Source organism: Pleuronectes platessa, chromosome 7 (genome assembly GCF_947347685.1).
Source record: "Pleuronectes platessa chromosome 7, fPlePla1.1, whole genome shotgun sequence".
NCBI classification, from domain to species: Eukaryota; Metazoa; Chordata; class Actinopteri; order Pleuronectiformes; family Pleuronectidae; genus Pleuronectes; species Pleuronectes platessa.
Genome location: NC_070632.1, coordinates 18,043,649 through 18,065,024, shown reverse-complemented (window position 1 = coordinate 18,065,024; position 21,376 = coordinate 18,043,649). Strand labels below are relative to the sequence as shown.

The 21,376-nt window shown below is 43.0% G+C and overlaps 1 protein-coding gene across 1 annotated transcript; it reads left to right on the top strand.

Annotated features, from left to right (window-relative positions):
* The first annotated feature begins 1,397 nt into the window (after positions 1-1,397).
* On the top strand, positions 1,398-19,380 carry dhtkd1 (dehydrogenase E1 and transketolase domain containing 1). Its single transcript, XM_053426990.1, has 17 exons — positions 1,398-3,251; positions 3,502-3,645; positions 4,519-4,730; positions 4,833-5,027; positions 5,647-5,916; positions 6,569-6,740; positions 6,893-7,091; positions 10,945-11,257; positions 11,352-11,436; positions 11,536-11,675; positions 12,314-12,461; positions 12,575-12,684; positions 14,861-15,025; positions 15,122-15,204; positions 16,071-16,237; positions 18,163-18,248; positions 18,357-19,380. The coding sequence occupies exons 1-17, from the start codon at positions 3,086-3,088 to the stop codon at positions 18,456-18,458; spliced, it is 2,757 nt and encodes a 918-aa protein (XP_053282965.1). The 5' UTR covers positions 1,398-3,085; the 3' UTR covers positions 18,459-19,380.
* The last annotated feature ends 1,996 nt before the right edge of the window (positions 19,381-21,376 follow it).

Here is a 21,376-nt window from a genome sequence, read left to right as displayed (position 1 = left end):
AAGATGCTGAGGATGCTGTGTTATCAGAAGACACAGTGGGACGTGACTATTCCCTGTGCTCCTCTACCATGTGTATGTATCTGTGATGTCCTTTAAGATGAAGTCACTTCGAACAGTATTATATACTTATTTGTCACCAGCCGGATCTATTCGATTATGGTTAACCAAGGACGTTAGTCAAACAAAAAACTAAAGACCAAATGTTTGTTAACTCTTAATGGACAAAACATTATAATGCTAATTACTTGAACATGTGCACCTGTGAAGTTTATCAGGCCCTCTGACCCCCATCTTGTGGCACTGGTCCTGTAGAGACCCCATCCCAAAATCAAATTTCAACACATTCTATGATTTGATTTGTTCACTTCTTGTAATGCTGTATGCATTTTATCAAACTTTTCAACATTCTTTTCTATTCTTGTCCAGCAGATAACACTATCACAGGAGGAAGGCTACAAGCAAACATTGGTTTCATCTTCACATACAGTTTTTCTTGTCTATTTTCTTTAATAATCAAGTGATAACTATGAATGCCTCCTTACGCTCAAATTAAAAATATTAAAATAATTTCTGTTGATTAGTATCTGACCAGCAGTTTAACCCTCGAATGAGTTTACTGTCACAGAAAACTGTGAAACTAGCAAATACTCACATTTGAGGAGCTGATTCCATTATGTTTGTTTTTCAGCCCGAGCACTGACAGGCACTGACAGACAGTGAGGAACTATTGGAATTGTAAGGATTATGGGCGTGGTAAAATGGCTCAACGATGCCACTCGAGACTAGATTAAAATTAAATTATATGAATCCTGCGCAGAAAGCCAACTGCGCACTCATTTATAATTTTTTATTATTTTTATATTTTACATAGTGTAACATATTGTAAAATGACTAGATTTAGCCCGAATAGGAAATAAACAGACTGAAGCTTAGATGCCCGACCGGGCCAATCAGATTGTCAGGGCGGGCTTTATACGATGATTGACAGATGATCAACGTAATCAACCACGTCATCAAAGTGCCCTTGGGTTGAATTCGTTTTCAACAAACATGCCTGCCGCTGGCGAGCTGAGATGTGTAGATGCTGCCATTGAGTCTGTTTTAGAAGACATCGACAGCGCATTCATTTTGAAAGAGGAACACAGAACGTGGAGGCGACGCCAAAGCACCGCGCTAATCCCTATCGCCCCGGCGCTTGGCTGTTCACAACGGACACTGAAGCGACGCTGAACCGCCGGGCAGCGCTAATAATATCACCCGTTGATCCAGTAGATCGCTGCAGGGCTTTGTGCCAGTCACACCGGAGGCTGAAGCACCGCGCTGCGCCAAGGCTGCCTCGCGGTGCTTCAGCCTCCGGTGTGACCGGCACAAAGTTTTAACATGGGAGTGGATGGGAGCCAGCTGTTATTTAAGGCTTGGCGCTGCGCTGAAGTGTCCGGTGTGAACCCGGCGTTTAGGCCAAATTATAGTCGGGTTGCACGCACGCACGCATGCACGCAAGACACGCAACACGCCCCTTTCGTCCCCTCTGCGGGCTTGCGTGTGTCCGCCAATTTTTCTAACTACACGACAAAGCGACGCGAGCCTCACGCAGCCCGCAAGGCTTGTGATTGGTCTGCTTACTACATCCCGTCCGGAGTCTAGTTTCCGGTTTCATGCCCCACAATACGCGGAAATCACGGAAGATTTAGAAGAACGAATATGGACCAAATAGAAGAGCACTTGGCAGAAGAGATCCGAAAGTATGACCACTTGTATAACCCGTCACTGACTGGCCGATTTGTCCGCCAGAAATAAGCTATGAGGAGCCGGAGTGGCGATGTAAATAAACAGTCGACGAAGAAGAAGACGTCTCTTCTTTGTGTGTTTTGTCTTTGAAAAAAAACGTTACTCCGCCTATGGTTCTGGCGGTGAATTGCGTTGCAACACGCGCAGCACGTTAGAGAAGTATAAACCAAAACGAGTCCGTCGATGCAGCTGCGTGGCCTTCCGCGGTTGCAGTCGCAGGACTATAATTAGGCCTTTAGAAAATAACTCACAATGCGTTGCTTAGCATACGTCACATACTACGTTGCTCTGATTGGTTGTAGGTCTATCCAATTGAGCGAAGAAGAATTTTACTTCCTGGTCAGTTGAAACACGCCCCATAATCACAGCCCAATGGAGCGGTCTCAGACTGAGAAGGACCAAAAATATTGTGGGCGGGGCTAAATGCCGAATTATAGTCGGGTTGCACGCACGCACGCAAGACACGCAACACGCCCCTTTCGTGCCCTCTGCGGGCTTGCGTGCGTCCGCCAATTTGTCTAACTACACGACAAAGCGACGCGAGCCTCACGCAGCCCGCAAGGCTTGTGATTTGTCTGCTTACTACATCCCGTCCGGAGTCTAGTTTCCGGTTTCATGCCCCACAATACGCGGAAATCACGGAAGATTTAGAAGAACGAATATGGACCAAATAGAAGAGCACTTGGCAGAAGAGATCCGAAAGTATGACCACTTGTATAACCCGTCACTGACTGGCCGATTTGTCCGCCAGAAATAGGCTATGAGGAGCCGGAGTGGCGATCTAAATAAACAGTCGACGAAGAAGAAGACGTCTCTTCTTTGTGTGTTTTGTCTTTGAAAAAAAACGTTACTCCGCCTAGGGTTCTGGCGGTGAATTGCGTTGCAACACTCAGCAGATGAACACAGTTAAAATGATGGCAAAATATATTATGCATTAATGTATTGAAACATAATCTAAAATCTGCTAAAATAACTACTGAAATGTGCAGTTTTTTTTTGTCAAGGGTTTGTTGTATTGTTACAATTATATATAACCCACTTTAAACAACTTTATGTGCTGTTGTTTCTATGCTCTCACTTCTTAACTAAAGTATTTAATGTATCTATGTTGGGTTGACCAGCCTCCTGCTTTTGAATGTGTTGTTCAATAAAGTTGAGAAGTTAAGAAAAAGCACTCAGCCAATAGGATTGCCGCGTTGCATGTCCTCCCGTCACGTGTCAGCCGGCAGTATGGCCGTCGACCTGTAGTCACAGGGAGCCGCTGCTGACACACGGGAGGAAAAAGTTTGGGGCAAAGATGGCGGCGGTGTTTCTCCTGAGACAGTCTCTGAGCAGACTTCCTCCGGCCGCGGCCCGACAGCTGCTCCGCCGTCACTACCACACCGAGAGAGGGGTCTACGGGTACCGACCCAAACACACCGAGCACGAGCTGCATGAGCTGCATGGCGCGGCGCTCAACCAAGGTCAGTGAGGAGTTAACTGTCTGCATGAGGTGTCTTCATCACCTGAGAGGAAGAGGAGGCTGCTGCTTCCATGTGTCTGACTGAAACGAGTGTCTTTATTCTTGTTTGTTTTGTCCTTTTTAATAAGCACTTTACAGTCTCATTCCTTTGTAAACGTGTCATTCAGTCACTCAGATGGAGTTGTTATTGTTCTTGTTATTCTTGTTGTTGTTGTCACTTTGACGCTGACAGCCTCTCGCTCTGTGCTCAGATCATGGTGTCGCTCGGCTGGTGGAGGCTTACAGAGCACATGGACACAAGGCTGCTAAAATCAACCCCCTACTGCCGGTTTCTGAAAGTGTCCCAGAGATCAATGTGCTGAGGGGCAGCATGACAGGACCACTCAACACCTCCGGTAAATAACAGCTGTGGATGGACACCTGCAGAAAACACACAACACACAGAGGGATAATGACAATATCTACAATTCATTCCAAGATATGTTTCCTTATACATGCAGAGGCCCAAAGGGTCAGGGGACTCAGGGGACCCAGGGGGCTCTGGGGCCAGTAGTGTATGAGTGTTGTATGATAGAGAAGGTGCTGCACATAGATGCACTATGTGTGAATGCTAAATCTCTACTGGAAAGCCGTTTGAGTAGTCATCAATATTAGAAAGGTGTGATATAAATACAGACCATGTAATCCTTTTGGAAATAGCTTCAGAGAGACAGAGAATGAGCATAAGGAGACACAACCATAACCACAAAATACACAAGAAGGTACAAAGCAACCAGAAAGAAAATACATTTTACAAAATTACACAAAACCACCACAAAATTACACAAAATTACCAGAAGAAGACATCAATTGACCACTAATAGACACAAACCACAACACAATGACACAAAGTGACCGGTAAAACACAAAGCCACCACAAAAATACACTAAATGACAAAGATGTAAAAAAATAACCCATGTGTCTATACAGCTTTTATTTTCAAACTGATTTGGATTCATGTTTATCTTAGTTGTGCACTGAAGGAACTGTTGAGGATTTTAGCAATTAGCCTACAGCTTCCAAAATGTTTTATACAGTATAATCAGCTAAATGTAAGAGTATGAAAAGTAAAAGTACTCTTCCCTTTGTTATATTGATTGTATGCCGTGTCCTGGTTGTGTACTCGCCCTCTGTTCAGTTCTTATTCTTTATCCCATATTTACTGGTCATGCACAGTTAAAGCCTCACGTGTGGGTGTTACCACAGCTCACTGTGTGTGTCTCTGCAGGTCTGAGGCACTTTGGAAAGGCAGAGGCTTCACTGGAGGAGCTTCAGGCCTATTTAGAGGAAGCCTACTGCGGCCACCTGTCAGTGGAGACCAGCCAGCTGAGCACCCTGGAGGAGAGGGAGTGGTTCGCTGACCGCTTCGAGGAGCTCAAGAGGAAAAGTTTCTCCACGGAGGAGAGGAGGCAGCTGGCCCAGATCATGCTGGAGTCTCAGGTCGGTACAAGGACAAAGATGAGAATAAAAAATCCAACCAAAGTGTCTTTGGTTTTGTTGTCTGTGCATCAGTTTCTGTCCTTTTCCTCTCACCTCCTGTAGGAATTAGACCACTTCCTGGCCACCAAGTTTGCTACTGTGAAACGTTACGGAGGAGAGGGAGCAGAGAGCATGATGGGTTTTTTCTACGAGCTGTTCCACCAGTCAGCCCACAGTGGAGTCACGGACATTGTCATCGGTATGCCCCACAGAGGCCGACTGAACCTCCTGACTGGGTTGCTGAAGTTCCCACCTGAGGTTTGACACTCCCTCACAGATCTGTGACCAGCAGCACATGTACATTCGCAAGAATAAGTTACCAAAGCTTTTAAATGATCTGTATTTATGGATAAATTAGTCAGATCTACATCTAAGTTTCACTTATATGTAAACAAACACAATGTATATTAATCAAGACCATAGACTGTGTTTATATATATAGATAGATATATATATATAGAGAGAGAGATGGTAGACGTGTCTCCACTTCCTCCCAATATGCGGTTGGTTAAATACATTTTATTTTGTTCACAAGAAGAATCACAGAAGACTGGATCAAAAATTGTTGATTAGCATGAAGCTGGAAATGTTAATGCATTGATCTTAAAGAGTGCAGGTACTCATCTGTCAGACAACATGTCTGTACAAAGAGAGGCCGGCTGAGATCACTGAGTTTATAAAAGCACATGGTGGTTGTCAGGACTTTTGACTCGTATGAAGATCAGGTCAGTTTTCATGGTTAATTTATACAGAAAACCATTCAAATCCCACAGGGTTCCCATTCTTCCTCTTGCCACTGTGAACAAGTCACAGTTCGCAGCTAAAGAGTAAGCACGGGGGAGATAACGTCAAACAACTCACTGCTTTATCTCTCCAGCTCATGTTCCGTAAGATGCGTGGCCTCAGCGAGTTCCCTGACAGCTCGCCGGCCATTGGCGACGTGCTCTCCCACCTCACCTCCTCGGTGAAGTTGGATTTCGGAGCTGGACACCCTCTTCACGTGACAATGCTGCCCAACCCCTCTCACCTCGAGGCCATCAACCCGGTGGCTCAGGGCAAAACCCGAGCCAGGCAGCAGCTCAGGAAAGAGGGCGACTACTCCCCTGAAGACAGCGCCCAGCCAGGGGACCAGGTCATCTGTCTGCAGGTACCTGGTCACAACAGACAATACACACCCACAAGAAGGTGAAGAGATCTTACTGATCTGTTGTCTGATACCATGGAACAGGGTGGATCCCCTGATCCTACGCTGCTCCATGATGTCACCAAACTAGGTTATTTGTTAATGTTTTAAATGAGAGACCCCTAGTGGCTGAAGTTACATACTGTAGCTTTTAATGGTTTCAAACATAAATCATAATTTTTGTTTATCCAGATCCAGGATATTTCAGAACCTTTTTACAACAGTGAAGTGGGATTAGAACCAACAGAGATTCCTGGAATCACACAAATCATGAATGTTGCAATTGGAAGGTCGTAACCTGAGACCACCAGGATTCCCATACACATCTTCTGTTGCAGTACACTCCCTCTTGTGATAGCCATCTCTTTCCAGCAAATAAACTGATATTCTCTTAAAAGACAACTAATCAAATGCAACAGCTGTGAAATATCATTTGAGTCAAAACAGCTTATACATTTCTTGAGTTCTGGACCTCCTACATGACGTCAGTTCAAAGCCTTCTTTATTTCCCACCCCTGATCCAGGGTTCATCTCTGAGGGTAACGACAGGCCTCCTTGAACATACTACAGCAATAAGATTCTGATTGAGACCATCTCTGTTGTTCTCTTTCTACAGGTCCACGGTGACGGCTCTGTCGCTGGTCAAGGGATCGTTACAGAAACCTTGACCCTCTCAAACCTGCCTCACTACAGGGTGGGTGGGAGCATCCACCTCATAGTGAACAACCAAGTGGGTTTCACCACTCCATCAGAGAGAGGGAGATCATCTATGTACTGTAGTGATGTCGGTCAGTGACACAGACTCAGTATTCATTCATTGTTATTATTTACACACAATATTTCTGTGGTTGTTATATCATGACATCTCTTTTAAATGTCATCTCACAAGTTTTTTATCTTGGAAGCGTCTCACAACCGGAGACTTGTATTTGTGTCCCAGGGAAGATGGTGAACTCCGCTGTGATCCATGTAAACGGAGATGATGCTGAGGAGGTTCTGCGAGCCACCCGGCTGGCTCTGGAGTACCAGCGGCGTTACAGGAAAGATGTGATCCTGGACCTGATCTGCTACCGACAGTGGGGCCACAACGAGCTGGACGAGCCGTTCTTCACCAACCCAGCCATATACAAGATCATCCGGTAAGGTCAATTTCACTTTACCGTCTTTATTTTGCATTATAACTCATTTTCAAAAATTGTTGTAACATGCACTGTATTTCTCAGGATTGGAAAGGTGATCAGGGACTTTTTTTTTACCCTTCTCATTAAGAGATGTTTAACTTGGGGTTTTATTCCGTTGCTGCAGTGTCATAACTGTGTGTAGCGCTATCGTTCATAAAGTTGTAGCCGTCCATGCAGACAGTCAGACCTCATAGTTTAAGCAGTTTTTCAGTTCTCTATGTCACACGAAAATTTCCCTTTCACTCGTTCATCTGTGTGCCTGTCACTCTGCGCCACAGTCATAGATTGAATGGGTACTGCTGGAAACGCTGCAAAGAAAGGGGGAAATATCCCTGAATTTATCATCCACCTTGAAATGATGCATGTTTTGGATCCGCACCAAAATGAATAGGTTCTCCTTTGGTCTATTTCCCAGGCCTCCACAAAATGTCTTGGAAATCGCCTCAGTAGTTTGTGTTATCCTTCTTGGTGGAATTTTCCTCTCTAAGCTTCTCACATGGTGTTATCTAAATATATATATACATCTGACAGAATCATACAGGAACAGTCCAACAGATAAACACAAATTTATATGACAGATTTTTTTCCCCAACACATTGTTGTGCAATAGTAGTAGTAGATTTGACGTTGACTAATTATTAATAATCATGAAATATGATTATTAAAATAACAATTATTTATTAAAAATAATTAAAATTTATAAAGCTATTAATTAAGAATAGTAAAACAATTAATTAGAAATGATACGGTTATCCATTAATAATAGTTAAATAATTAATGAAAACAATAAAATTATCAATTAAGAATAATACAATCTGTAATCATTGCTTATCGTAGCGGGGCACCACCCTGGTTACAGGGACCAACTAGTCAAACTATAGTTATCAGTCTCAAGTTATAAAAGTTAAAATAATAATCTCAATATTTAATATGAATGATTATATAATAAACAATGAAGGGTTTTAAGTTCGAGCACAGGCTATAGTAATCCAGCTGTATTCACATACATATGCACAAATAATCACAGAAATACGAATACTTTAATTACAAAAGTATTTATTAAAAAGGGGAAATATTATTGTTGAATGTTATTTCAATGATTCTTCATTTAACAAACTCCAATATTTCAAAGATGGCAGCAGCACTTATCACAATTGGAACCACACAGGTGAAACTTAGTCTCTCGCGCTCAGTCTCTCGCGCGCGCGCTCTCTCTCTCTCTCTCTCTCTCTCTGTCTGTCTGTCTGTCTGTCTGTCTGTCTGTCTGTCTGTCTGTCTGTCTGTCTGTCTGTCTGTCTGTCTGTCTGTCTGTCTGTCTGTCTGTCTGTCTGTCTGTCTGTCTGTCTGTCTGTCTGTCTGTCTGTCTGTCTGTCTGTCTGTCTGTCTGTCTGTCTGTCTGTCTGTCTGTCTGTCTGTCTGTCTGTCTGTCTGTCTGTCTGTCTGTCTGTCTGTCTGTCTGTCTGTCTGTCTGTCTGTCTGTCTGTCTGTCTGTCTGTCTGTCTGTCTGTCTGTCTGTCTGTCTGTCTGTCTGTCTGTCTGTCTGTCTGTCTGTCTGTCTGTCTGTCTGTCTGTCTGTCTGTCTGTCTGTCTGTCTGTCTGTCTGTCTGTCTGTCTGTCTGTCTGTCTGTCTGTCTGTCTGTCTGTCTGTCTGTCTGTCTGTCTGTCTGTCTGTCTGTCTGTCTGTCTGTCTGTCTGTCTGTCTGTCTGTCTGTCTGTCTGTCTGTCTGTCTGTCTGTCTGTCTGTCTGTCTGTCTGTCTGTCTGTCTGTCTGTCTGTCTGTCTGTCTGTCTGTCTGTCTGTCTGTCTGTCTGTCTGTCTGTCTGTCTGTCTGTCTGTCTGTCTGTCTGTCTGTCTGTCTGTCTGTCTGTCTGTCTGTCTGTCTGTCTGTCTGTCTGTCTGTCTGTCTGTCTGTCTGTCTGTCTGTCTGTCTGTCTGTCTGTCTGTCTGTCTGTCTGTCTGTCTGTCTGTCTGTCTGTCTGTCTGTCTGTCTGTCTGTCTGTCTGTCTGTGTGTGTGTGTGTGTGTGTGTGTGTAAATGGCTATGGCGTAATGACGAGGTCACGTGGTGACGTCCTCTGGCCGAATTCAAGGTGATGTTACATTCACGTACTTTCAAGATGGAGGTGGCCTAAGTGAAGCCACGTTGCGAAAAGCAAAATGGCTGCCGGTCACTGACCTTAACAAAGGGGATCTTTAGACAAAGTGATTTCTTATCTCCTGGTTCTGGCGCCGAGATGTATTAAGGCTCTTTAAATCTAGAATTTTCTATGCCACATGAAATATGTAAGTGTAGGTCGGGACGTGTGTAAAAACAGGTTTAGGAGAAAAGAGAGGGAGAGATAGAGAGAGATCAGGAAAGCTCTCAAAACATCGTCAGAGACAAACTTCCACCGAAGCGGGCAGTCCAGTTACGTGAGATTTATCTTTTAACAGATGTAACTCTCCGCACAATATCTCTGACGGTAACACGTAAAAAGGAAGTGCCGGCTTGTTACGCGCGCTTCTCAGAACATAGTAGACAAAGGAATCGGATGTGATGTCTCCAGTTCGTCGCGCGTTACACGGCTAAAAACAGATCAGCGATCTACAAACAAACACTCAAATAAAATGACACGCTGAGTATTTAAACTAGTCTCTGCCCAGACAATAAAGCCTCTTACTGTGACCTTCGCGGTGTTGCTTGCGCGTGGCGCGCGGATTTTCCGGAAGTCCAGTGAATCTCGTTGTTAAACCTCAGGATGCGTGCACGAACGGCGGATTCCTGGAAAACAAATGAGTGAAGTCCTGGCCTCTTAAGCGGGCTCCGGTGGGTCTCGTGTTTACAACGGAGGTTAGCGCTGGGCCGAATAGAGCGAACTTCTCTTTCTCTTGGAACGGAATTCTGCCTCGTCTCTTCTGCAGGGATGAACAGCGGTGGTGCAGCTGTGGATTGTGGAAAGAAAGTCTCTGAGCTCGGCCTGCGAGCAAGTTCCTGTGCGCGGCCTTTTCAAGTTAAAAACAAAAATAGTCTATCAAAGTAAGACGTCAACTGATTAAAGAAATAAAGCAAAATGAAAATAAAACAAACGTCTGTAATTGCTCCCTAAAAATACCTCCGGATCAACTAACTGGAAAGTGCAGCTCTATCTTCCGGGAATTGGGAATGGGCGATTGCCTCCTTTAGCAACTAAATCATCTAGCTAGACCGGGAACGGTCTATTGACGTCTTCAGAGAGCAGGAAATGGTGATGATTTTTGGGGTGCCAGGGCTTTTAAATTACCTGAGAGGTCCTCCTCATTGAGGAGTTGGTCATAGGACATCGGCCAATTGATTTGTCAGGAATCGATCTGAGTGGGCGGGGCTTGGAACTCAGCGGGGGTTCCAAGGCATTCCCAGAACATTTTCCACCACCAGGGGGAGATTCTTGGGCCTGCTTGAGAATGTTTTCCCCCCAAAAGTTTAACAACCCTTTGTTCACCCTCGGCTCCAGTGTCTGGTGGCTCCCCCTTTGGGCTCTTCAGACCCAGCAGGGCTCCCTGTGTTCCTGCGGGGGCCTTGAAACCTGCTGGGGTTTCTCGAAACTGCCAGGAAAAAGTACTCACAGGTGGATAGGAATGTTCCACAAGGCCCAACAACATTAAGCATCTCAATCTCCAGGATGCCAATAACCGAGGGGTCCCCCCCTCCTACAAATATTGTTGTTTCTAGTGAAAGATTTTAGAAACCTACCATTACAATATAGAATAGATTATATAAGCTCCAAATTCTTCTTCCATCACTGGTGTATGTGATGTTCTTGGAATATTATTGAGTAATTGTTGCTTTATTGCAGCTCCCGCAAGAGCATCCCCGACTCCTACTCAGACAAACTGATCTCCGAAGGTCTGATGACCGAAGCCGAGCGCGACCAGATCAAATCAAAGCACTACGGCATGCTGAACGACAAGCTGGCCAGCACGACCCTCTACAGCCCCCCGCCCACCAACCTGCAGGGCCGCTGGGGAGATCTGGTCGAGCCCCAGGAGAGAGTCACCACCTGGGACACAGGCGTCCCCGTTCCTCTGCTGCAGTTTGTTGGAGCAAAGTCAGTGACCATCTCCGAGCCAATCCAGCTGCACAGTCACCTGGGAAAGACCCACGCACAAGTAAGGCCGTTGTCTCTTTCATTTGTCGGGTGGTGTCGTGCTGCTGATGTTGCAGCAGCTGGATGATGCTGGGCTGCTCCTTTTGTGAACTCAGGCACGGTTACACAAGTTGGAAGAGGGCACCAAACTGGACTGGTCCACAGCGGAGGCCCTGGCGTTTGGATCGCTCCTCAGTCAGGGTAAGTGTCGAGCAGAAAATAACATCAGATCAAATTTAAAGAATCATTGAATTATTATTGCTGGCTTTCAACTGATTTCTTTATGTATTGTTGCTTCAGGTTTTAACATTCGAATCAGTGGGCAGGATGTTGGAAGAGGCACGTTCAGTCAGCGTCATGCCATGGTGGTGTGTCAGGAGACCAATGACATGTACATCCCTCTCAACCACATCAGTCCTCAGCAGACTGCCTTCCTGGAGGTAACACTCTTGCACTCTAAACATGACATATTTAACACAATATTTGTTATTATAAAGTATAACTTTCTTACAATTACTTTACTTGCATCTATTGGAGATGTTCCGATACCCTTTTCCCCTTCAGACTACCTGGACCTTGTATAGAAGTTATGATTGCTTGTTTGGCCTGACTAGGATTAATGCTTTTAAACCTATATATACAGAGAATGAATGGCATATAGCTTGAAAAAAAAAAATAGATCTAAGAAAACACAACAATCGCTTCCTTTCAAATATTGCCAAATAGCTGACATTTTAGCTTGCTCTGTCTAAAGCTACACTGCCAGAAATCACCTCCTCTTGGCCGCTCTTAAGACAGTACTTAACCGTGGCAGTATAATGCGACTGCTGTTTTGTAGCTGTGAAGAAGAGATAGAGATTTCTCGGAAATGAAAACCGCAGTTTTATCTGGGTGAAAACCAATATACTGTAAATATGTGGTAACTGATTGGTACTGAGATTTGCGTACTCGCAGATGCCCAACCCGGTATTTTCAGGTGTATTTGAGGCATTTCTGCTGCTGGTATTGTAATCTCTATCATCTCTGATAAGAGTGCTTCCTTTCAAGTTGCATATTGTGGTGTTTTTTGTGTCGTTAGGTGTGTAACAGCCCTCTGTCTGAGGAGGCTGTGCTCGGGTTTGAATATGGTATGAGCATCGCGCAACCAAAGCTTCTTCCCATCTGGGAGGCTCAGTTTGGAGACTTCTTCAACGGAGCACAGATCATCTTTGACACCTTCATCCTTTGACACCTTCATCTCTGGAGGTAAACTTCTGACCATTCTCACACATCTAGTATCAAACTCACAGTGTCTAACATCTGAGAAAGCATTTTGAATCTACATTTGAAACTCTGCCCCCAGGTGAAGCGAAATGGTTGCTGCAGTGTGGGATGGTGATCCTGCTGCCTCACGGCTACGATGGGGCCGGACCAGAACACTCGTCCTGCCATATGGAGCGCTTCCTCCAGGTCTGTGGAAGTGTCATTCTGTCTCAATGTCATATTAAATAACTTGTTGCTTATTCTTTGTTCACATTAAAATTCAAATATCAAATACAATTTTATTTATAGGGCTCCACAAGGTTCTACATTATCTGTGATCAACCCTCGATAATGAGGATGAAGAACTAACAAAAAGCTAAACAAATTAATGAAATGTGTATTATTGAAACAAAAACAAGCCTGGATGCCTCGCATTGGCCACAGTATGTCAAACCCACATTTTATTGATACTGTGCTACTGTAAAGGACAATTTCACAATTTGTCAGGTGTGTCTGAAAACGTCAGTCGGGTCAGGAGATGACTCGTCTCTCCTCCGGTTCACACTGGCCATCAAGAGATCATCATGCATAATGTGCTTGAAGTGACGGTGATAAAATCCACAGTCGTCCTCCAGTGCAAAAATACACTGTGTTGAATAATATGAGGATAATACGCAGCTTCAGGAGCCTGGTTTAGACAGATCAAGTAGATCTCTGCCACAGCTACAGTCTTTTTCCCTCTTTGTGTTTCTTTGTTGAGCTGCAGTAGAAAGATGTTAAATGAAGAGGGACCATTTTAGTAAAAAGGATTAAGCTGTGGACGATTATCTGCCTGATCTCTTTAACCTAGGTGGCCTCTTATTATATTATCCTCACAATAATGGAAAAAAAACAAGTGAAACCTATTTTTTAAGCTTAAATTCTATGGGTCTTTGTTCCTTGGTATAACTATTACACTCTGTTCATGTGCTGGTGTGAAGATCTAAATCAGAAAACATGCACCTATGTATTTTGGAATGAAACTATATTTAAGAGTCAAAATTACATTTAAAAAGGGTGATTTTAGTCCAGGTCTCCTCTCTTCAGAAATTCAGTGCAGCTCAGAGGGTGTTATATACAGGACTCTAAGCAGGTATAATCATGAGCAACTAATGGAGATAATGGGTCTTGATCGGCCACCAGACAAAAGACATCACACGTAGGTTGTGTCCAATTGCACTCCCACCTCCATTTCTTAACTACTGTCCCTACAGTGGACACGGTCTTTTACTCTGAAGTGAACAGTAATTTGAGATTTCGGACACTTGTGAATCATCGTCATTTTGTGTCATTACTCAGAGATGAGGTGTCACACAGTGGCCATTTTTGAGTCTATAAAATGGGATGCTTGATTTCCTATTGTGGGAGCGATAATAGGGTGCACACCACGGCAACTGTGCTTGGTACTGCATTATGGACATTTTTGTGGATACTAGAGAGCTTACATATCACACAAAAATATAGTGCACTAATACTCTTAGTGGGCCTTTTTATTAGTTACACCTGCACAATAATAATATAATACCTTTTTATATAGCACCTTTTTAAAAAATGTATAAATAAACAGGGTTTACAAAGGGCTTTGACAGACAAAACAGAGACAGGAAACTCAAAAATGCATTCACACTGATAAAAGCAGTTAAACAAAAGCAATAAAAGGACAGGATAATTTAAAAGGACGTATAACTAAAAAGAGTAGGACGGTTAAAAGAAGACGACATTACAAAGTAGAGGTTTTCCACAATACATCAACATACAGATCCTTTAATTGAAAATTACAGATTCACACACATTTAGAGCAGGCAAATCAGGAAATGTTGGATAACAGACTGTTATTACCATCTTCACAGAGATATTTTCAGGAGGGAGGACCACCAGTCCATTTGTTGAGTGATGAGGGGGAATGTCAACATCTTATAGTTATCTCAGGTTCTGCAGTTTATTTTTAGAAGCTGAAAACTGAATTGCATTGAAAATAGCAGGGCTCCCTCACAGACACACACCGTCTTTCAGAGTCCAGATCAACAAGACCACCACTCCTGGTAATAATGATCACCGACTGGGGAGGTTTGTTCAGAAAACTAATTCCCACTTTTTATTACTGACCAACACACAGTGCTGGATTTTGAAAAGAATGTTTATATTGATATTTTAGTGATGTTTTGAAGGCATGACTCAGTCTCTGCTGTTACATGTTAACTGACAGGGAGGTGTTTACATGAGTCTCTGCTGCTGGAGGTTTCTCAATGGAGCGTCTGCTTCCTACCAGCAGCAGTCACATGTTGGTGTTACACATTACCTGAATGGTAAATCATCACTAATTCATCCTCTCTCGTACTTTTAGTTGTGTGACAGTAAAATGGAGGGTGTGGACAGCGACACCGTGAACATGGCCGTGGTCAACCCCACCACTCCCGCTCAGTACTTCCACCTGCTGAGGCGACAGATGATCCGGAACTTCCGCAAACCTCTCATTGTCGTCGGACCCAAGACACTGCTGAGATTTTCTGTGAGCACTTAAACCACCGTGAAGAGCATGTGCAAAATTTTCTCTCCTTCTTCTTTTATTGTTGAAGTTGGTGAACGGTGTGATTTCATTTAACAGGGGGCCGTGTCCAGTCTGACCGAACTGGCACCGGGAACATCTTTCAGACCAGTGATCGGTGACACTTCAGCCTCTGCACAAAGGTAAATTTTTAATAACACTTTGATAGATGTGATTTAAGGCACCTACCTAAGTTAAGATCAGTAAGAGGTCAAAGCTGACAAGTGCAGCAGGAACTAGAACCAGGCGCCCTATGTAACCACATTTAAATCCAGTAGATCTGGATTTTTATTTGGATCTTCACCAAATTGCACACACTCATAAATATCAGCCTCAAAATTTCTGATTATTTTCATCTAGATCAAGAAAACTCTCACAATGTTACAGATAGTGAAAAAATGAGTTCTAGATCCACACTAAAATTTGAATGGGTTCTTCCCTGATCCGTAACGTGTGCTTCCATCGATTCTCGTGGAATTCCCTCCTGTAATTTATGCTTAATGCTGCTGACTAACAGATAAATGAACAGATGCTGAAGAAAGCACCTTCTTCATCCATGTGCATCACCTCCATAGCTACAGCACCATGCCAATTAACCATGTCAATTATTTCAACCTGTTTGGCCCTGAATCCTAATAATTCAATTAATTTAGTGGATCTCGTAACTGTTTATTAGTCTTAACGGTTCTGACCGCTCTGCTGATGAAGACAACTTGGTGACATTCATAACAGGACGTTTCCTCTGCAGTAGTGAACACAATACACAGTCATCTAATGCTGTTCTGCTGCATCCTAAGCTCACCTGGACTATTATAAGTCTCTACCTTACTGTGGCTGGCAGCGGTATCATCCAGGTAATCCTCTCTCCAGAGCTCAAGTGAGATCCACTTCCTGCAGGTCACCCGCAAGGTCCCCGTCCTCAAACATGAATACAACTGGGGCTCGAGGATTTTGACTATTTGTTGTTTGCCACGGATGCAATAAACCTATGATGTCTAATCCCTCTCAGTGTCCAGCGGGTGGTGCTGTGCTCAGGGAAGCATTACTACGCCCTGCTGAAACAGAGGGAGGCATCAGCAGCCAACCAGAACACAGCCCTGGTCCGTGTGGAGGAGCTGTGTCCGTTCCCACTGGGGGCTCTGCAGCAGGAGCTCAACAAGTACCCCAACGCCAAAGGTAGAGTGACCTCGCACTAAGCTCCAACCTGCTGTCTGACTCACAGAGCTCCACCTTCACACCAGCACACGTAGTCAGTATACATGCACCTTTACTCCAGCAGTTTGACTCAACGCTTTTCTAGTTTGTTTCTTTAGGTTTTGTTAAGGTTTCGCTGCTATCTGATTTAGGTTTCTGCCAGCTATGGGTTAGGAGGTAGAGCGAACGTCGGTCGACCAGGATGTTGGTGGTTCGATCCCTATCTCCTCTAGTCCACATGTCAGTGTTAGGAACCACAATGTCGTAACAGTTGTGTCATCAGGGTGTGAATAAAATTATTTAAAAAAAAAACACAGCATACAGAGGTGCTGTGTTAATGGGGGAAAGTGAGTTGTGGTCTAAAGCCCTTTGAGTGGTTGTTAAGACTAGAAAAGCTCTATATAAATACAGTCCATTTACAACATGTAAGCCCAGGCTTCAGTGTGTGGAGACTTGAGTGTAGCTTCACCTGAGTGATATGACACCATTTAGGACGTCATATCATTTAACCATTATTTAGTTCTTTATATAGAACTGAAGAATCTAGTGACATTTAATAGACTGAGGGAAAGAAATTCTTTAATTTAAAGAAAAAAAACACAAAGACCAAATAGTAAAAGAGTGTTTACAGAATTAGGATAAAAGTCTGATGTATAAGTTTGTTCCAAATATAAATGTAAAACAGAGAAACAGATTTTTTGTTATGGGGTTTATTCTCTCCCCCTTTTTTGGAGAAATCTACAGATATAGGTTTTAGATGCTTGTCTTTTAATTCTCATTTATCATTGTCATGAGAAACTAAAAAAAAATTTGAATCCAGAAAAGAGCCACAGTGATCAATCACCTTTTTTCCTGAGTATCTTGTTACGAACTGAGAGGGATTTCTGTCTCTAGCGTTTGCCAGCTACAGTTAAGTGTCAATTACAAGCAACTAAACAACTAAGTCACGCTAAGTTTAATGACATTTAGGAGAATGGGGCAACTTCGATAGAAAACCACTGTCACCACTATCATTGACGAGACTGGAAGAGGATAATAAATAACCAGAAATACTGGTAGATCAGTGTAATTGACGAACATCTAAAGTACGAGCGAATCTGGTATTAACTGGCTTCTGCTGCTGTACCAGTCCTCAGTGGCTGAGTGAGTTTCAGGCCGGACTTGTTGTGCAGCACATTCCAAGCTTGATGAACTACTGCCATCAACATTCTTCTCTTCTTCACCCACTAATCTTTGTCATTTCTGGGTTCTTTACTCTATTTTTCTCTTCTAATGAACTCACCACAACCACTGCCCATTAGAAGAGGAGGACTCATTAACAGGCAGTTTTCACAAATCCTTAAACAAGTCCCCTCTGGACCTTCCACATGTCTCTCTGGGTTTTTACAAGGAAGTAGTTTCTATTTGTGTTGATCAAAATGTTACAATGATCATCTGAGTCATCATCAAATTCAACATGTGCTCACAGTAGTTAAGCTTTTAAAACAAAAACAGTAATGAGGGATATTGAGACTTTTTTTTAATGCAGATTGAGCTTCTTGAGTAAAAGACAAGCTGTCAGACATGAAGCAGGTTGTGAGGATGTTTGTAAACTCAACTCAGAGCTGAAACGCCAAAATGTCTTTTCAGATTTTTTATTTACAGTTGATTACCCTAAAAAGGATTGCAGATTGAAACCAACTTAAAAGAGTGTTTCAGAATTGTTTTCTTTTCTGAAAACCTTTGCCTAAGGTTTTATTTACATGGATTATTTACATGGATATTGCTTACATTGTTATCCGATCAAGAAAAAAGAAATGTATTCAACATATCACTAATCTTTGGTCCGATCTCCTTCTGTAAAACACTGTGAATCACCTCCTTGTTTCCTGTGTATTACAATCAGTTTTCCCTTCGTTTCTCCACAGAGTTTGTTTGGAGTCAGGAGGAGCCTGAGAACATGGGCCCCTGGTCTTTTGTGGCTCCCAGGTTTGAGAATCAGCTGGCCTGCAAGGTGAGCAGAGTTTGGAATAACAAAATCAACATTGTAAAGCCTGGTGGTTTGTCAACAACAAACCGTGTGTAAAAAAACTCACAGCTCTTACTCCATTGTCCTCCTCAGCTCCGGTTAGTGAGCCGGCCCGCTCTCCCTACACCTGCTGTCGGCATCGGGACGCTGCATCACCAGCAGCAGGAGGCCATCCTCACCGCTACCTTCTCCTAAGACTGGGAGCTAGAACAACCAGTACACAAGCTCCAGTACCACACTACACCACACTTCTGCTGTGGTTTTTCAGCTTTCATCACTAAATGCACGAAGCTGCTGCACTGCAGATACATCAGACTGTTAGAAAATGTGAACGGCTGTGAAACTAATTGGTCAATAATTTAAGGAACAAATCAAAGTGTTAGAGAGATGACGTTTTTGGATTGTTCTATTTGTACACGCAGTCAAACTACATTTTTAATTGTTACGCTTTTGTGGTTTGAAGGGAAGGCCTATTTTCTGTTTACTTATTTTCCCCTTTCTCTCATTTAACTTGACAGTTTCTTTTATTGGTCCAAACTGTAAGACTCTATGGTAAGAGGAAACACACCTGCTAACTAAGTTTGTATCTGGATCAAGGCCTTGTAGTAAAAACACATTTAGCCGACCATGGAGTTTGTAGCACTGGGGATTGTTGGATCCTGCCTGTGTCAAACCTGTAAGGGAGCCACACCTCAGGAATCGAAACCATTGAATTGTGTCATGCATATTAGGTTGAGTTGTTACTTTATTTTACTGTTGTGAACAGAAAGATATCAGGGTAACTTGGTAGACATCTCAGAGCATTACCCTTAAACTATTTATATAAGAATGGCAGTATTTTAACTGGATTAAATACTTCAGGAGATGACATTTTTCTCAAAATAACAAGAAGATTTGTTACCCCTGTGGTTGTTAAATGTTTATTCTATCAGGAATTAACATGTGTACATTTGATGGTACAAATTTAGGCCAAGAGGTACTTGATTATTTAAATTATTTAATCACAGTTGAAAGTGGGACTTGAGTTCAAAGTATTGGCATTAAAGGGCTAATGTAAATATACTAAATCAGAATGATCAAATGGAAATATTTTTCAATAAATCTATTTTCATGTTCAGGCATTGTGCTTGAGTTATTTTTGTCTCAACCAGTCTCATAAACCCTTTACCTGAAATAACCGCCTATATTGACAATCAGGGACATACTGTGGGATCGGGTGGGAAGTAAATGTACTAAAATATTGCACACCTGAGGCGGAAGCGCAAATTCTTCGTGAGCCGCCGCCTGACTGTTCACACAGGGAGCCATCCAGGAGGATGTTTTAGATGCTGGCTTGCCTGTCCATGAAGCTGCGCGTGGTGACATCAGCAAATGTCCCTACTATGCTGCCAAAATGAGTAGGTTTTTATACATCTCTTTGTATGCATCATGCTGCTATGAGGAACTGTTGTGAAATGAAAGTCCCTTCTTTTTTTTCTGTTCATGCTTAAATAAAAAAGATTCACTTGGTCTGACGTTTTCGATCACATCTTTATAAAACACCTCACTAGCTTCACAGTACAAACCCTTGGGGGGGGTGGGGGAAATGTTGTTTGAGAGAAGATTCCAGATTCATTCACTAGACTGGCACTCAGTAGAGCTCAACAGAGCCGTATAGGTTCATCTCTGATCCATGCAGCTTGCTTCTACCAAGTTGTGTGGTTATTGATCCAGTAGTTTATTACATAAACCTGTTGACTGACAAATTAGAGATGAAAACATAACCTCCTTAGCAGAGGTAATAAAACCTCCACCCATTTATCAAGGAAATGTTACCAACATTAATAATTATTAGAAACACAACAGGAAATTAAAAGTAGAGTAGAATGTTTCTAGAATATCTAAATAGTTGACGGGTAATTTTCTGTTGCTCGACTTATTAATTTATTAAAAGCTAATTTAATCATTTTTTTCAAGTATATACTTGTTTCTCCAACATTAACTGCAACAGCGTCCCAACATGTGTCTTTTTTGGTGTTGTCTTTATACAACATATGCTGAGGATCATACAACTCACTGTACTTCTCCCCTTCAATTATTAATTTAATGTCGAAGAACTTCCCCGCTGTTTGCTCCGTTCAATGTCTGGTGTGAGGGTAAACTACGTATTCTTCACTCAAGCCTATGTGGAGAATACGCCCCCCCCCCCCCCCCCCCCTCTTTCTTTTTATCTTTATGACTGCTTGTTTGTATGTAGTGGATGGGCAGAAGGGGACATTTAATGTCATCGGTAAAATTGGTAGAATTAAAACTCCAGGACATCAGAAGGGGAATGCAAACTATGGGATGCATATTTGATCATTTATATCATCTAAAATATGTCATCAATATCGTTTAAAATCATTTTTCAGTGTGTTTCCTGGAGCGATACGCTCGCGACAAGCGGAAAAAAAAATAGACTCCACGAAATGATCACTTCACGGCGCTAGGCACACTTGGCACGGCGCTTCAGCGTCCGGTTTGAACAGCACAAAGGTTTAACATGGAAGTGGATGGGAGACAGCTGTTTTTTAAGGCTGGGCGCTACGCTTCGGCGTCGCTTCGGCGTCGCTTCCGCTTCCAGTTTGAACCCGGCGTTAGGCGGTTTGGCCTAGTCGGTAAAGTGGTCTTCCTTCAACCAGAAGGACCTGAAGGATTGGCAGGATTTCTCCTAGTAATTGCAAAATATCTTACACTATGTAAAGTTATATTGATTAAATATAAAAACAGAAAAAAAAAAAATGCGCGGCAATCCTACGCAATGGGCTTCTGCGCAGGATGTGCTCAATGGGCTTCTGCGCAGGAAGTGCGCAGTAGGCTTCTGCGCAGGATGTGCGCAATGGGCTTCTGCGCAGCATGTGCGCAATGGGCTTCTGCGCAGGAAGTGCGCAGTAGGCTTCTGCGCAGGATGTGCGCAGTGGCCTGCGCATGATGTGCGCGCGCAGTTTTTTTAATTTTTTATTTATTTAATATAATTTAATTAAATTAAATTTTTTTATATTTAATTTTATATAAAAAAAAATTTTCATCATCAAAAAAAATTTTCATCATCATTTCCCCGCGCTGGTTCAGGGGTAAATGATGCTGGTCATCAA

Excerpts from the sequence above, each read along its gene's own strand:
- dhtkd1 (XM_053426990.1), top strand. The coding sequence starts at position 3,086 with ATGGCGGCGGTGTTTCTCCTGAGACAGTCTCTGAGCAGACTTCCTCCG. Across the intron at positions 5,028-5,646 it reads TGCTGAAGTTCCCACCTGAG|CTCATGTTCCGTAAGATGCG; the intron begins GTTTGACACTCC and ends TTATCTCTCCAG. Across the intron at positions 7,092-10,944 it reads GCCATATACAAGATCATCCG|CTCCCGCAAGAGCATCCCCG; the intron begins GTAAGGTCAATT and ends GCTTTATTGCAG.